This window comes from Cheilinus undulatus, linkage group 2, assembly GCF_018320785.1.
Source record: "Cheilinus undulatus linkage group 2, ASM1832078v1, whole genome shotgun sequence".
Lineage (NCBI taxonomy): Eukaryota > Metazoa > Chordata > Actinopteri > Labriformes > Labridae > Cheilinus > Cheilinus undulatus.
In genome coordinates this window covers 22,107,467-22,123,001 of record NC_054866.1, presented here as the reverse complement: position 1 = coordinate 22,123,001, position 15,535 = coordinate 22,107,467, and the positions used below count along the sequence as shown (strand labels likewise).

Here is a 15,535-nt window from a genome sequence, read left to right as displayed (position 1 = left end):
TAGGTCTGTTGGAATCGTAGCAAAAGTCTGCTGAAATCAATATAAAAATGAAGGGTTTTCTACGGAACTGAAGAACTGAACAGGAGTTCAGAGGCTGTCTGTCGAGTCATATTAAGAGATTGATAAGCATTAGTGGTATGTTAATGCTAAGACTGATCAGTCGGACCATAGAGAGAAAAGAATGACATTATTTTGCCCTCTGACTCAGATTTAAACCTATTATTTAACTCTATACAACACAATATTCCAGACTATAAAACACCGTTGGAAGGAGTTGTCTCCCCTCATCCTGACTCAGTTTGTCTTTTTCTTTTTTTCTTTTGAGCATCAAAAGTATTTTGGCGTCATCACTCCTCCAATTTACTGTCACCTTTCTCTTCTCCTCCAGGCTCTGCTCTCCTGTGCAGCGCTAGGGGTGGACTATAGCAACTGGATATTTTTGAAAGAAGGAGCAGGGGCCCCAGGATTTTTATTTACTCAAATTGACACACGTTTCAGTCTGTTGACCATTTCATTCAGTTTGGGTAGTTACTAAGATGCCCATGCATCTGGTAGTGATGTCTGTCAGGTCCGAATGTTTTTCATTTCAGCAGTAATTCTCTGTTTTACTCTGTTTCCCCATAGCAGGCAGCTGTGTTTTTAGAAAGATTTGATCCTCAGTCTGACTGAGGGGGGTGTGGTCTGGCGGAAAAGTGACTTCAGTGCATACATCAATGATGATTTACTTGTATTGCAAACTAGCTGCTAAATCATGCTACTTAGAGAAAAACATTGTTCTTAATTATTGGCGTAAGACTTTAGTGTTGAGAAAACAACTTGCAGTTTTAGTTTTGAATAAACACTGTAAGAGGTCCTCAGCATGAATTATGATTGCTGATGCTATAAATAAAGTATACGCTCTGCACTCTTCAGCCTGACACTGTTGTCCCAGATGAGGAATATGTCCTCCGCTGCTGAATCCTATACTTTTTGATTGGTGCATCAACACATCAGAACAGAAAAAGCTGCATGCCTGGATGAGCATCTCTGTATAAAACATATTCATTGTGCCTTTTGAAAGCACAAATATATCATTTTACAATTCAAGAACCCAGAATTCAAACTGTTAAAAAATCACTGGAAAGATTAAGGAGGTTGAATACTGATGCAAGGCGATGAATCATCACAGACAATGAATGAAGCACATACTCTTCCTCTTACAGAATGTATTTCCTGCTGATTATTGTGGTAAATATTGAAGTCTGATAACCTTGTTGCAGTTTGGTCTTGTGAAAAGTAACGTTCTTGTGTCCTCTACATCTCATGCAGGCTGCAGCAGGGAAGCTCTCAGTGGACGGCGTGCCGCAGACGTCCAGCTGTGAGCTGCAAGACACGATGAGACGTCTGGGCTCAAACTCAGATGACAGATCTCGCCTCACTGCTGCCCTCTCCTGTCTGAAGAGTGTTAATGAAACAGGTGACACAGGTGAGCTAGCTGCTCTGCATGCTGAGAAGGGACTACAGCTACTGCAAAGATAGAGTAGTTTTATTTGTTCAAGTATTACCTTGAACATTAATGGGGAATAGTCAAAAATGTTGATGCTTTTATTTAAGCATGTTTTAATTCAAGATAATCTATTATTTTATAAAGCATTGAAAAGTATTGTAAAAGTGTAATTTTGGCAGTGTGCTGGATTTGCCTGGAATAGTTTTGGTAGTAAAAAATATTGTTTAATTTTTAATAGAATCATATCCAATTTTAAATTTCTACAATTGTCATGACCTCTTTCCACCCGCCCTTGCACTATTTTTTGGACACGGATGGAATTATATTACATTTTTTTCAGTTTTTCACTCGTGCATTCATTCAGTGAGATTAACTACATAACAATTTGTCATCATGTCTTAATGCTCGTTTTTTCCCCTCAGGTTCCTGCAGCTCTGAGCCATCACAGGACAGCGATGCCTTCTCTCCCATCAGCCCCATCTCCAGCATCTGTAGCCCCACCCTCCCCCTTCAGCCCACCACCAATCATGGCCGCTCCATCTCCATATCAGTGGTGCCCTGTTCAGAGGAGCAAAGAACTTACATATCAACAGAGGAAATGATTGATGCATTTACGCCAGAGCTGAGCACACCTCCTCCTGGGCGATCGTCAAAGACACGCACCGCAAAGTCCTCACAGACCCCCCCGCCTCCCTCACGCAAACTGCTGCAGCTTTTCCCCAACATTAACCTGACCAGGAGCAAGAGTCATGAGTCTCAGCTTGCCAACCGCATTGAGGAGCCCTCAGCACAAAGGTGGGATTAATTACAAACACTGAAGACATGCTGTATGAGGAACATGGTGGAGGATCATAAGACAGAACTTTTTATTAGAGAGTTGGGCCCTTTTTAAACAACAATAGCCATACTTCATTCCCCACCAGTTCCCATTGACAAAATAGGCCATTTTACCCAATGAAATGCATAAGTTGCTTGTCTACAGCAGCACTGTTGGTTGTTTTGCTTATGATTTCATTGTGTCTAAGACTTAAGGTGCTTTTTGACCAAAAGTACCAGGAATTTTTAGATATGAGAACTTATCTTTAAGGAACTAAATGATTTGGTTACCTGAAATCTTCTCACCAGTGTCCTGTAGGGAACCTGTCTGAGGCTGATAAATCTGATTACCTGCTGTTATTATTCATCATGTGTGTTCTTTCAGGGCCGGTAAGAAGAACAAAGTTTTGGCTGCGATTCACATTAACGGCTCAGGGAATGCTCCTGAAGACTCAGGCCTGCGCTCACCTCCGCTGTCAGCCCGAACACTTGGCCCCGTCCCCACCTCTGCCTCATACATGATGACTGCACACCCGCCCCTGCTGCTGGACAGTGAGTCCTCACATCAGACCTCTGCTCTGTCTGAGCCTCAATGCTTATTCAGCAATTAAAGTCAATATTTTAATGTTGTCTAGCAGGTGTGAGTATGCACAAGAACTCACCTCAGACTCTGAGGAGGGACATCGGCCTTGCTGTCACACACAGGTTTGTTGCCCTCACTCCTGCAGACTTCCTGACCTGTCTAAATAAAAGAAATTTACTAAGACAGAAAACAAAGAGCCCATTGAGTTTAGTGAGATAATTTCTATTTTGATTAAACCATAGAACAGAATCACACCTCACAGTGCTTCCAGTTTAAATTTTAACTTATTTTTGATATTTATAAATCCATCCATAATGTTGAAAGTTGGTGTTATTATGATCAAGTTTACTTTTTTGTCTTTTTCGTAGGTTTTCCACAAAGTCGTGGCTCTCTCAGACGTGTCAGGTGTGTCGAAAGAGCATGATGTTTGGTGTTAAATGCAAACACTGCAAGTAAGAGAGCAACAGAGTAAAATTCTATCGCTCAAATTTTTCAGACCTTCTCATAATCTGGCTTACTTTCTCTTCACAGGTTAAAGTGTCACAACAAATGTACCAAAGATGCTCCATCGTGTCGGATATCATTCCTCACATGTAAGACAAACAATTTTCAGTTTTACTTTTTGATTTTCTCAACTCTGAGTTGTTGTGTCTGGAGTTTAAATTTGATAAAGGTATTGTTTATTCACTTAAAGGGACCAGTATATAGTGATTGTTGCTGATGAATCTCAAATTTTTTACTTTTTATATCTTCTATATTGTGTTATGCCTTTTCAGATATTGCAATGCTCAGAAAAATGCCTCGAAATTGAATGTGAGACCACGCAAAAACTGTTGGGAGATATTGCAAAAGTTTCTTAGGATCCCCCCAAAATACGTCATGTCCCATACATTTCCACTTTGGTATTATATTTTAACAAACGCAGACTGTCAAGTTATTGGCTGCTAGTATACTAAAAAGGAATGTTGTGAAGAAAAGATTGAACAACAGGTTGAACTTTTAAAATGTTGTGTGATGTTAGAGATACTGTTTTTCTTAAATGGTGAACTGCTCCTTTATTATTTGTTGTTTGAAGGGGACATATTATTCAGAAATCACTTTTTCAGGCTTTTCTAACAAAAATATGTGCCTCTGGACTGTCCACAATCCCCTCAAATACCAGAAAAATCCATTCCCTTCCAACCTCTCTTTCTCCACCTTTCAGAAAATGTGTGCCAAAACAAGTCGTTCTCAGATTTTTCCCTCATGATGTCATGTGGGGAGTTAGCACCGGCCCCAGGTTCTGTTTGCCCTCCCAACTTGAAAGAAAGTTCCGCCCTCCTCACCTGATCCTCCCCTCAGCTGAGAGGAGGACCAGGAGAGCCACATTCATTTCCTGAGAGGGGTGGAGTCAGACAGCTCAGTAACATTTAAAGCCACAGAGACAGAAACGGCTCGTTCTGAGCAGGGCTGAAACAGAGGGGTTTTTAGGCATGCAAATATCAAATACAGGAGTGTTTTTCAGCACCAAACTTCACAGGCATGTTTTGGGGACCTCTGAGACCGATATAAACTTGTCTTAAAAGGGTAAAATATGTCCCCTTTAATCTGACCTGCAGTGCCGAGGATGCGTCGAGCAGAGTCAGTTCCATCAGACATTAATAATCGAATCGATCACTCAGCAGAGATACCACTGCAGTTTAGGACGTTACCAAAAGCGATCACAAAAAGAGTACGTACAGATTTCTGTTTTATTATCATATAATTTATGTATCTTAAATGAACTCTGTATGTAAATATGAATTACATCTTACTTACTATCATTATACTGCTTCTTTGTGTGTGTACAGGAGCCTCCTCCCAGTTTAAACCAGTTGGACTCCAGCAGTAACCCTTCCTCAGCCACCTCCTCCACCCCCTCTTCCCCTGCAAACTTCCAGCAGAGTAACCCCCCCAGCGTAAGCGCCACACCCCCTCCTCACCCGTCACCGCAGGGCTGCCGTGACGATCGCTTCCACTTCCCAGGTACACACACCTGTCTCACTTTAGTCACTCACGTATGCTTAGACAGTAAGCAGCAACATAAACTGTAGGCACCTGTAAAGAAATTTTTAAAGTGATACACAGCAGATCAAGAAAAGACTGAGACTAACAAGAACTAACTGCATGTTGATATTGTCATGTTTTGAGTTGAAGGTGTCGAAGGACTTTGTCTATATGAATGTGTGTTTGGTGTGTGCAGTGTGAGCTTTATGGGAACTGGTTTATAGGTGGAGTGGTGAAGATCATTTAAGAAGAAGGGGTTTTGTTGCTAAAAGAGACAGTAAATGCCTAAGTTGTATGTATAATTGAAATATACAGTGCTTAACAAATTTATTAGACCACCACCCAAAGTAAGGTTTATGCCACAGCTGCCCTAAATTAACAGCATTGGTAATTACCAAAATCATTTTTTATGTTTCTGCAATGGTTAATACACCAATATGTAGAGGCTCTTTAACCCAAATGATATTTTTAATGCTAAAATATAATTATTATTGTTATCCATGAATTTTCAAATTTACTGATTTACAAAAAAACTGGAAAAATAGTAAAGCACATTATTGATTCTTGATAAATGATATGATAAATTCTTGTCAAATTATAGTTATTTACTTGCATTCCTGAACAGAAAAATTAGTTTTAGTGGTTGAATGTTATACTTGATTAATTTCTGACTTCTCAGAGAAGCTCAGTGAGCCGGCTCAAATTTGGGTATAAAAAGGTGAATTCAGTTTGAAATTCCTCATTTCTGTTCAAAATGGTAAAACGTGGAGAGCTCATTGAAAATGAAAGAGGCCGCATTAAAGCACCTCATGATGCTGGATGGTCTCTGAGACAAATATGACAGGTGGTAATAAATTTGTTAAGCACTGTACATGGCTACATAAATGTATATGGAGAAATAGAATAATGATGAAAAAATAATGTCTTGCATTTCAACTGGGTTCTTGCTGTAAAGTAAGTGCATGGGCTAGCTGGCAAAAGAAAAAAAACACCTTTCCTTCTTGTTTAACTGTTAAATTATGCATTATAACTTTTCTTGTCGTATTCAGAAAGGTGTTAAATGTGTTGTTTTCATTTAGAAAAGAATTAAAAGGTTAAAAAGAAATATAAAATGTTCAGAAATTGTTAAATTATACAGTAGATTTAACTACTACTTACAGATGTCAGAGAGACAAAGTTATAAAGAAGGTTATGAAATAAATCTTAAGGTTGACTCTGAAAAACTAAAACTAAAACTTTTTTCTTTCTTTGTTGAAACTGAAATCAGAAGCCAAATTTGAAGATAAATTCATTCGCTCATCCTGTTTTGGAAAAGTTTAGATGTTTGGAAAGATAAAAAGTTATTTTTCGTGAAGAAAAGAATCATAGAAAGCCTGATTTAAAATATTTTAACCGGTCTAATGACTGATCATTTTATCTCTTTACATTTTACTCCTTATACATTATCAAAGTATTGTGCTGAAAAGCTCTCTGTTAAAAAGCGGTTGAAAAACCTTGAAACTGCTTGTTTTCTTGCCACAGTATCAGAGTTGTCCTTCAACATTCTGCACTTTATTAGAAATATTCTCAGTGTTTCTTTTAACTTAAGGACTGAACATTTAAAGTACATGACCTGTATATCATTCCTTTTCCTTGGCTCCTCCATGTGTGTTTTTCTTGTTTGCATACAATGGGCTTAATATGCAGACATGAAAGGTTAGAAATTCTTGTGAGTTTTCTGAAGTGTAGTTTTCTTACAGAGGTTCCTGCTTCTTCACATCCTGCTGGTCAACAACTTGGCAGCAGCTATGAGCTGGGGTAAGAGACAAAAACATACTCTTAAAACATGTTTATTTTTGGGCACTATAATTGTAAAAAACAAATAGGGCTATCACATTTTTTTACTTTAGCTGGTTACGAGTGGTAATGTTTGTTGCAGTCTGTCCAGCAGAGGGTGCTCAGAGTTCTAAATATTTTTTTTTTTAGCTTGCATGCATTTGTCTCTACCAAACACACACTTTTAGTATGCAGCCAGTTCATTTATATTTTAGTTTTGGTTTCTAATTGAGAGGCAAAGATATAGAAAAAAAGGATGATGATATGTTCACAAAATTAGAAACCTTTTTAGCAGCAGCAAACCATTCCACAGATATTTTTGATACCAGGTTTACTTGGTCTATTTGGTCTTTGGTCTGTTTTTGAACTAAATGCATTATCAGGGAATCTCAGGTTCATCTTGGTTTCTTTAATAATTTATATGATCAGATATTTGTGAAACCTCTCAGTATGATGCAGTGAATTTTAACATTGCTGACACTCACAATCTCTGACAATGTCCATCAAAACATTTTAATTTAATTGTAAAATAATCAGAGTTTAATGACCCTAAAACATAAATAAATGTTGTGGTGAATAACTGTTGTTCTTTTCCTTTAGAGGGTCACAGGTGGTTGTGGCAGAGACTCAGCTCACAGCAGCAGAACGACAAGGGGTGAGAACCACACCCACACGCACACAGTCTCTAGATTTCCCGACATTAAACCTCAGCTTTGCTTACAAACATTTAAACTGACTTTCAATCATTGAAAAATAAAATCATAAAATTTTCAGTGTCTGTCTGTTCCAGGATGAAGTAGAGGAAGACTTCCCAACTGAGGAAGAAGAATCAGCAAATCAGAGCAGTAGAACAAAAAATGTCCCTCCCGAGGAGGGAGATGAGGACGGGCTGGAGGACCTGCCGCCAATATGTCGGCGTGGGGCTGTCGGCCGCTGGAGAGGCCAGATCTCCCGCAAGGCGAGTCAGACCAGTGTGTACCTGCAGGAGTGGGACATCCCGTACGAGCAGCTGCAGTTAGGGGAACTCATTGGAAAGGTGAGCTCACAGAGACACTACAATGAAGGAATAAAATGACAAAGCAGAACAAATAGGGCTGTACGTGTTAATGCATTCATCATGATGGCATTAAGGTCCTAAACTACAACATTTACTTTTTGTAATTGCCTTAATCGTATGTTAATGATGTAAAAATAATGATGTAAATAGTAATTATGTAAAATAAGAACGTTGCTGCTCCTTCAAGTATCTTAACCTTGCAAAGCAGATGGATACACCCGTTTCCTTGTTTTTCACTGGCGAATCCATCTTGCAAAGCTCCCATCTGAACCATTTGGGCCTGGTTAGAAAGTGACAGGACCAATCAGCGATGAGTGGCCATACTTTCAGGCGCAGCAGAGTCATGATGTAAACAAGCAGCAGCAAGAGCTGGTGCAGTTATGGAGGAAGAGCTTAGCGTGGATGCTGCTAAAGTACCAGTTTTATCAGAAAGTGACAACATTTCTTCGTTAAAAGAAAAAAACAAAGAACAGCAGCGAGTTGTTGTCTTTTCAAAAACGACAAAACTCGAGTACTTACATGTCTATGGTCGCCATGTTTCACGTTATTCCTCACTAGCTGCGCACGCACGGCTCGATAGCAGCTACGTCACGTGTTTTGTTGCTCTGATTGGCCCGTAGAGATGTGACAGATATAACGTTCATCCAATCTCACTCTGAGGTTTTTTCAAATCCTCTGCCTTTTCTCAAACGTTTCGTGTTGAAGCATCTCACTTCTCTTAAAAACCTGCAGACAGCAGAGAACTGGACACTGGACATCAGTTAGTCATTTTGTACATGCACTCCCTCCTGTCTCTTAATGTATAACAATGTTAAAAGCTGTATTTTACTAAATAAGGACTCTGTAGCTGACTCCTACCTCTCAGTCACGTTTTCAGACCACAATAACATCGCAATGCAGTGCTCAATGAAATAATAAATCTAAAAGCCAGGGTCATAAAATACATCTCTTTGTGTTCATTTGATTAACAAATCAAGACCCTGGTAAGAATTGCTTAACGTGGTCAATATTGACTGTATAATTAGTGTTTGGAAACGACTGATATTTGATTTCAAATGTGATTGAAGATAAGATTAATAGTGATTAACAATGAAAGTTCAGCAATCAATCACAATTAAAAATGGAATTATTTGATGAGTAATTATATTATTTTTGTTGGCTGATATACAAATTTTTTTACAACCAGTGTTCTGGCTATAAAAATCTGTCTACAGTGTATCAGGTGTAAATATTGGCAGTACAAGCAAATAAGTTGGTGGAGTTTTTGACCAGGCCAACAGACCTACATCAGCTGAAACCCTTTTCTTAATTTATCATAGTTTTTTACACTTTGAAGTGTGATAAGACTGAAGTTGTAGCTGACTACATTTAAATAACTGTATCAGCAGCGTTCGATTGTTGAAAAACCAGAGAGGGGGCTGTTTTCTGCAACTGGCCTTCTGTCTAGAGTCAGGTGTGTACACTGTGAACTTTCAAGCCTATTCTGACCTGATTTTTGAGTCATGCAACAATGGCTGACCTCAGCTCAATTAGCTGCTCTGTACATGGATGATTTTTGTGACATGTGTGATATTTTGGCTGCACTCACTCGCACAGTGAGGGCAGAGCCACCAGCAGATTTCCGAAAGTCAGGGCGGTCTTCCTGTGTAGATTGTCATAAAATGTCTGAAATAACCACAGCAAGAAGGTCTGTCTGATGTACCATTTATGATAAAGAACTAGCAGGAAATATCTGCCTCCATTTTGCTAGCAGGATGATTTTCAGTTTGCAGAAGAGTTGTTTTTAAGAACTGGCTTTCTCTGAAATGTACACCATAGGAATTAGAGTGTATGGTTTGGTTTTAATATGATAAATATTTTAAATACAATAAATACACATACATCAATCGTGGATCAAAGCATTGCTGAAGTTGGATGATTTAATGAAAGCGTACCAGATGAAGTGGAGTTTGGGAGCTGATAGAACCAGCTCTTACTGTGCTGAGTCAAATGATCTGATCACTAAAAAGTAGGGCTGTCAAAATCTTTGAAAAATTCCATTTATTAATCACAGGGGTGAAAAATGTGATTAAAAAAAGTTTGCTTATTAACCACACGCTGATGCTGCTATGCAATAAGCTAAGGTAGCTTTGTAGCTTTTATTGGATCATGTAAAATTCTATGTGCTTTTGATCTTTATAATTTTATGGATAAAATCCATATTCTACATTACATTGACTGGTAGATCAACAATCAGCCCTTCAGAAGCATGTCCTCTGGTTGTTACTTTTATCTTTAAATCTACCAGTAAATCAATCTTTTCAAATTATAGACATGGGAGATTATTTGCAATTAATAAATTACAAAACCTATGATAAATTAGCTTTTTTAAATTGACTGACAGCACTGCAAAAAAGGAATTCAATTCCCATCACCGCAGCTGACAGTGAATATTTATTATTTCACTGCTAGCTGTATTTGCTTGACATCCCAAATGTGTTAGTGAGATATGAAGAGTGTCTTCGTCTTTTTGTATCTTAGCAAAATGTATATAAACAAGACTTTTAAAAGGAAACTTTTTGGGATTTTTCACAGTCTGTCTTGATTTGATTAGCCAATGTAAGCACTCATGCCACATGCGACAATCGGACAGCACTATGAGCACGTAAATCTCAAGTTTTGGTCATGATATGTGTTTCAGAAGCACAGCAAATGCTAATATTATAACACCACTGTTGTAGAGTTGGATGCATTCAGCCCATGCAGATGCAGGGATAAAATGTACCTGCCACTTCCAACGCAGATAAAAAGCATATCATTCCCCCCTTCATAAGCAGAAGGGGACTCCCACCGTCCCCCTCAACAATTTGCACCCTGGGTATCCGTATCCGCTAAAATTAATTTGTCAATATCGATATATTGGATCCAATATTTTGCATCCCTAATTTGACAGCCATAATAAAACATGATCATCCAGCTAAGTCATGTGACGTGTCATACAGGGTCGCTGGGGGAAGGTACACAAAGGGCGCTGGCATGGTGAGGTGGCGATCCGCTTGTTGGAAATCGATGGGAACAACCAGGACCACCTGAAGGTCTTCAAGAAGGAGGTGATGAATTACAGGCAGACCCGACATGAGAACGTGGTGCTGTTTATGGGCGCCTGCATGGCCCCACCCCACCTCGCCATTATCACCAGGTATGGCTCCATCATTCCCTGCTTTTTCTTTTAATTTCCAGCAATTTTTTTTGTTTTAAATACATGATTCAGACATCATAACACACCTGGTTTTGCTCAAGATATTGTCTTTGTTTATGTGTTTCATGTGTGCAGCTTCTGTAAAGGTCTGACTCTGTTCACTGTTGTAAGAGAAAGAGGTCACATGCTGGACATCAACAAAATCAGACAGATTGCACAAGACATTGTAAAGGTAAGAAACTTTTATTTTAACTTAGTGTTTTGAGGGATTTAGTAAAATAAAATAAAATCCTGAAAATATCCAATCATGTTGATTTATTGCAGTGTTGCAGTTTGAATAATTAAACACAAAATATGCAGCAGAAAAACACCAAATACACTGTTGGTTTATTAAGATATTTGTGAATAAAAAAAAAAAATCAGATGTAGCTGTACATAAGTTGTGTGACAACATAACTGAAAAGATACCTACATATAGGGACCTAGGAAATCATTTTAATAACCAGACACTGCTGGTACTTCTCTCTTTTCAGGAAAAAATATCAAATTATTTTATGCATAAGTAAAATGTAAATAAAATGTTTTGTTACATGGAGTCTGGTGGCAAAGAAGGCTGGTTTTTGAATTAAAGGCTGAAATTTATCATTGTTTTTATGATTTAAAGCTTTCTTGTGTTTGTGTTTATGTAAACAAAAATAATAACGGAAATTAAATCCTTTAAACCCAAATATTACTGAATTCTTATATCAGACACATAAATGATGGCGTTAAAACCAACTTTATTAGACAAGAGAGCGATGTTTAACACTCCAAGCCATAAATAAAGCTGAAACTGATGAGATTTCCTCCACAGGGAATGGGTTACCTCCATGCTAAAGACATAATTCACAAAGACCTGAAGTCGAAGAATGTTTTCTATGACACCAACAAGGTGGTAATCACAGACTTCGGCCTGTTTGGGATGTCTGGAGTCGTACAAGAGGGCAGGTAGGAGAGACGTAAAAAGATACAGCAGGTCACTGTCATTTCTATCTCCAGATAGATTTAACTGTTTTCTACATTCATGTGTGTTTGTTTGTTTAGAAGAAAGAACGTACTGCGGATACCTCGGGGCTGGATCTCGTACCTTGCTCCAGAGATTGTTCAGAAAATGAGTCCAGAGGAGAACGAGGATCAATTGCCGTTCTCCAAAGCTGCAGACGTTTATGCTTTTGGGTATTTATTGGATTTTATCTTGCATTATGCTGAAGAAAGAAATAGTGGAAATGACTATGCAGTTTACAAAAGAATTTTTTTAATCAGATTTCCTTTTTAGATATGCTTTTTATGGGGAGCAGGTGGCTTAGTGGTTAAAGGTGCTCCCCATGTACTATCCACTGTCCTCCTCTATCTAATAAAGGCACAAAAATGCCCAAAAATAAATCTTTAAAAAATATATGCTTTTTACCAAAAGGTAGATTTATGTGGAGAGGGATCAATCAAGGGCTCATTAAATACACACAAACAGCAGCAGTGCATAGAGCCTCTGTTTGCACTACAGCAAAGTTAGGGTTGCATTTTTGTGTGTATTGTGAATAAGATGGTGCATTATTGTTTTATTTGTGCAGGTGAAAAAGCTACACAATTCTTTTGTGTATTAGACCTTCAGTTTCGAAGTAACTGAAGCAAATGAAAGTAGAGCTAAACCCTCATGAAACTCATGAATGCAGCCAGAGAGCTTCTGTCTTACTATGTATACTGTATATTCAAAGAATAACTACATGTCCATCTAAACAGAACAAAAAAAAAAGTTCATAATGTTGACTCTGTTTGTTTTCAGCACGATCTGGTACGAGCTGCAGGTGGGGGACTGGCCAATCACTGATCTGCCTGTGGAGGCTAAAATCTGGTTGGCAGGTAGCGGGGAGGGCATAAAGAAGGTTCTAGCAGACAAAAACCTTGGCAAAGAGGTCACGGTGAGTCTAATGGACTAAACCTGGCTATACACATTACATTTACATGTACAGACCCATTAAAGTCAGAAAACTATAATGTGGTCAGAGGAAAGAATTTATCATCATTGTTTACATTGAAATCACTAATGAAGCCTCTTTTTGTTGCAAAGTAATGGCAGCTTGTCATCTTTAAAACCATGTTAATTCAATGGCTGTAACACATCAAGATTTAAATAGATTTTTTTGCCATTATTTGTGATCTGGGAAAAGAATACCTAAACCCTACACTTTTATTTCAGATGTGTGTTACTTTTATTCAGATTTCAAATGGGTGATCCCAGTATTCAAATATTTATAGAGAAGCTTCAACAACTAACTTGTGAGATGGAAAACCAGAGAATTTTACATGAAACCACACATCCTTTGTTGAAAACATACACCTTTTAACTTCATAATGTACTCATCCATCACAGAGGCAAAAAAAAACTTTAAATATTGTCCAAATGATCACAAATCAAGCCCTGAAAGGAAAGGAATCTGCTGTTTACATACTATTAATGCATAAACTTGCAGTTCTCCCATGATATCTTGTAATCTTGAGTGTTGAGCTGTTCAGGGCTGTGTGGGGCTACGTGGCACTGCACAGCTCTCCAGACACGCTTCCAGTGTGTAAGGTTGCTCGCTGTTGGTCAAAGCAAAGCTCTGGACAGCTGGACTGCGGTGCAAGCTGAGTATGTGGAAATTGAAGGTAAGGTATTAACCTGCCTCGCTCTGTCCCAACAGGAGATCCTCTCTGCAAGCTGGTCCTCTGAGGCTGACAGCAGGCCGACGTTCACCCAGTTGGCCGACATGCTGGAGAAACTTCCCAAACTGAACCGCAGGCTGTCTCACCCCGGACATTTCTGGAAGACTACAGAGTATGTATCATAGGACAAGGAATACATTTATGCAGCCTTCATCGCCATCTTTCTCCAGGATGAACTGGCCTGCAGCTGTGCTCATACAAACATTTACAAAGGGAGGCAGTAAAAAGAAACCCGAGGACCATCATCATAGAAATGCTGTAAATAAGATGTGTAAAGAAATGTGAACATGATGACTTTAGGGTGTACTTTTATAAAGACTTTTATAATGTGACTTTTAATTAATATTTTGAGGAAATTCTCTTAAGACTTGCGCTTACTTTTTTTCCTTTTTTCACTTCCTTTGATCCTTTAGTTCAGACTTTTTCATCCTGTTTGTCCTCTCTCTCTGATTTTCTTTCCTTCGGCTAATCCTGATGGCTTCTGAAATTTCTCCTCCATTTTTCCTCTTGGTTTCCTCATCCCTTTCTGCTCGTCTTCGCTCACTCCTGATGTCTGTCTCCTGGTAAAGGCTGTGGGATCATCATCATCATCATTGCCTGAGAGATCATTGCCATCAGGGCCTTCATGCACACTGTCCATACATGTACAAATACTGCAACTGAGAGCCACATGAGCCTGGTCTTTAAACTGGAAACTTTAAAAATGTAGTTTTCACTTTTTAACTGGAACAGCCTGTTTTTACTTGATGTGACCTGCATCTAGTGTCATTTTCTCCAGGTACAATCTAAAAGTTTAAACCAGGTTTAGAGGAGTTACAAAACTAGGCTGGTTCTTCTGATTTCAGAGGGGCCTTTTTTGTAGTCTTTTAAAAATTAAATCTGAATACCATCTGACTTTGAACAATGGCACAGTATTGTTTTGGTGAATTTAAAAAAAGCATGCTAATTTAGCATTTTAACAAAAAGGCAAGGAAGTAACTCAACTTCAGTTTTGATATTAATTTTTTAATACACACTGCAGTCAACCAAAGTAGATATCACATGCAAAAATGTCTGCAGACATTTCTTAATTCATAAAAATTTCAGGTTTCCAGATAAAGTTTCTTGTTTTTACAAGATTCTTCTGCATTCTAACAAGATATTTGTTCTGTTTTGAGATATTCTCAGTTACTGTTGTGTTAGGGATCGTGATGTGGCTGCTGCTGCTGTGTGTCTGTGTGTGTGTGTGTGTGTGGGGGTGTGTGTGTGTGTGAGTTTGGATGTAAGAACACACTGAATGTAAAGGGCTACAGATGCATTTTTGTACACATATAGAGCTGGAGGTTCACTTTAATTTTCACTGTCTTGTGTTCAAGTTGCACTTCTTTTTAAATGGTACTTCAGACGTATTTTTGAGACTCGTTGCAGACTGTTGTTGGTGGACTGTTTGTGTATGTTTTTGAGCATGGAGAGGTTGTTGTGTAGAGTATTTTTGTACAGGATGTGCTGATAATTTTTAAGATTTTTGTCTGAATAGTTGGATATAATAAAGTCTCTTACAAGAAAATCTTCAGTGGCTCAGTGTGTGTCTTTGGCAGATAAATAAAATAAAACTTGGATATTTAAATTTATTACTACATTACAATAACAACGTAATAATCATATATTCCATTAAGTTGTACATATTCAATTATGAGAATCAGATAGGGCTCTAACCTAAATAAATGGAAATTATGATTAAATTATATTTGATAATATCCATTTATTTAGGTTAAAAAAGTAAAAGTATCCTGATTATTTTTTAATGTCTATTGGAAAGTGAGTCTCAGATCACTTTAACAAGATTAAAAATTTTAC

General features: G+C 38.2%; 1 protein-coding gene across 4 annotated transcripts in view; it reads left to right on the top strand.

The window, feature by feature from the left end:
• LOC121524936 (kinase suppressor of Ras 1-like) overlaps window positions 1–15,239 on the top strand; it is a 48,502-nt gene extending 33,263 nt beyond the window's left edge. For 3 of the 4 annotated variants that reach the window (XM_041810567.1, XM_041810558.1, XM_041810538.1), the window contains 18 exons: window positions 1,309–1,465; window positions 1,909–2,281; window positions 2,688–2,854; window positions 2,938–3,007; window positions 3,254–3,337; window positions 3,417–3,478; window positions 4,484–4,596; window positions 4,715–4,889; window positions 6,650–6,707; window positions 7,326–7,380; window positions 7,516–7,761; window positions 10,764–10,960; window positions 11,096–11,192; window positions 11,814–11,947; window positions 12,044–12,175; window positions 12,780–12,915; window positions 13,678–13,811; window positions 14,269–15,239. In XM_041810567.1, coding sequence (XP_041666501.1) covers window positions 1,375–1,465; window positions 1,909–2,281; window positions 2,688–2,854; window positions 2,938–3,007; window positions 3,254–3,337; window positions 3,417–3,478; window positions 4,484–4,596; window positions 4,715–4,889; window positions 6,650–6,707; window positions 7,326–7,380; window positions 7,516–7,761; window positions 10,764–10,960; window positions 11,096–11,192; window positions 11,814–11,947; window positions 12,044–12,175; window positions 12,780–12,915; window positions 13,678–13,811; window positions 14,269–14,362 — 2,418 coding nt within the window. In that variant the 5' untranslated portion in view covers window positions 1,309–1,374 and the 3' untranslated portion in view covers window positions 14,363–15,239. Of the gene's footprint in view, window positions 1–1,302; window positions 1,466–1,908; window positions 2,282–2,687; window positions 2,855–2,937; window positions 3,008–3,253; window positions 3,338–3,416; window positions 3,479–4,483; window positions 4,597–4,714; window positions 4,890–6,649; window positions 6,708–7,325; window positions 7,381–7,515; window positions 7,762–10,763; window positions 10,961–11,095; window positions 11,193–11,813; window positions 11,948–12,043; window positions 12,176–12,779; window positions 12,916–13,677; window positions 13,812–14,268 lie in introns of those variants that run through there. The other variant, XM_041810548.1, reaches the window with a different exon arrangement.
• Window positions 15,240–15,535: the final 296 nt, after the last annotated feature.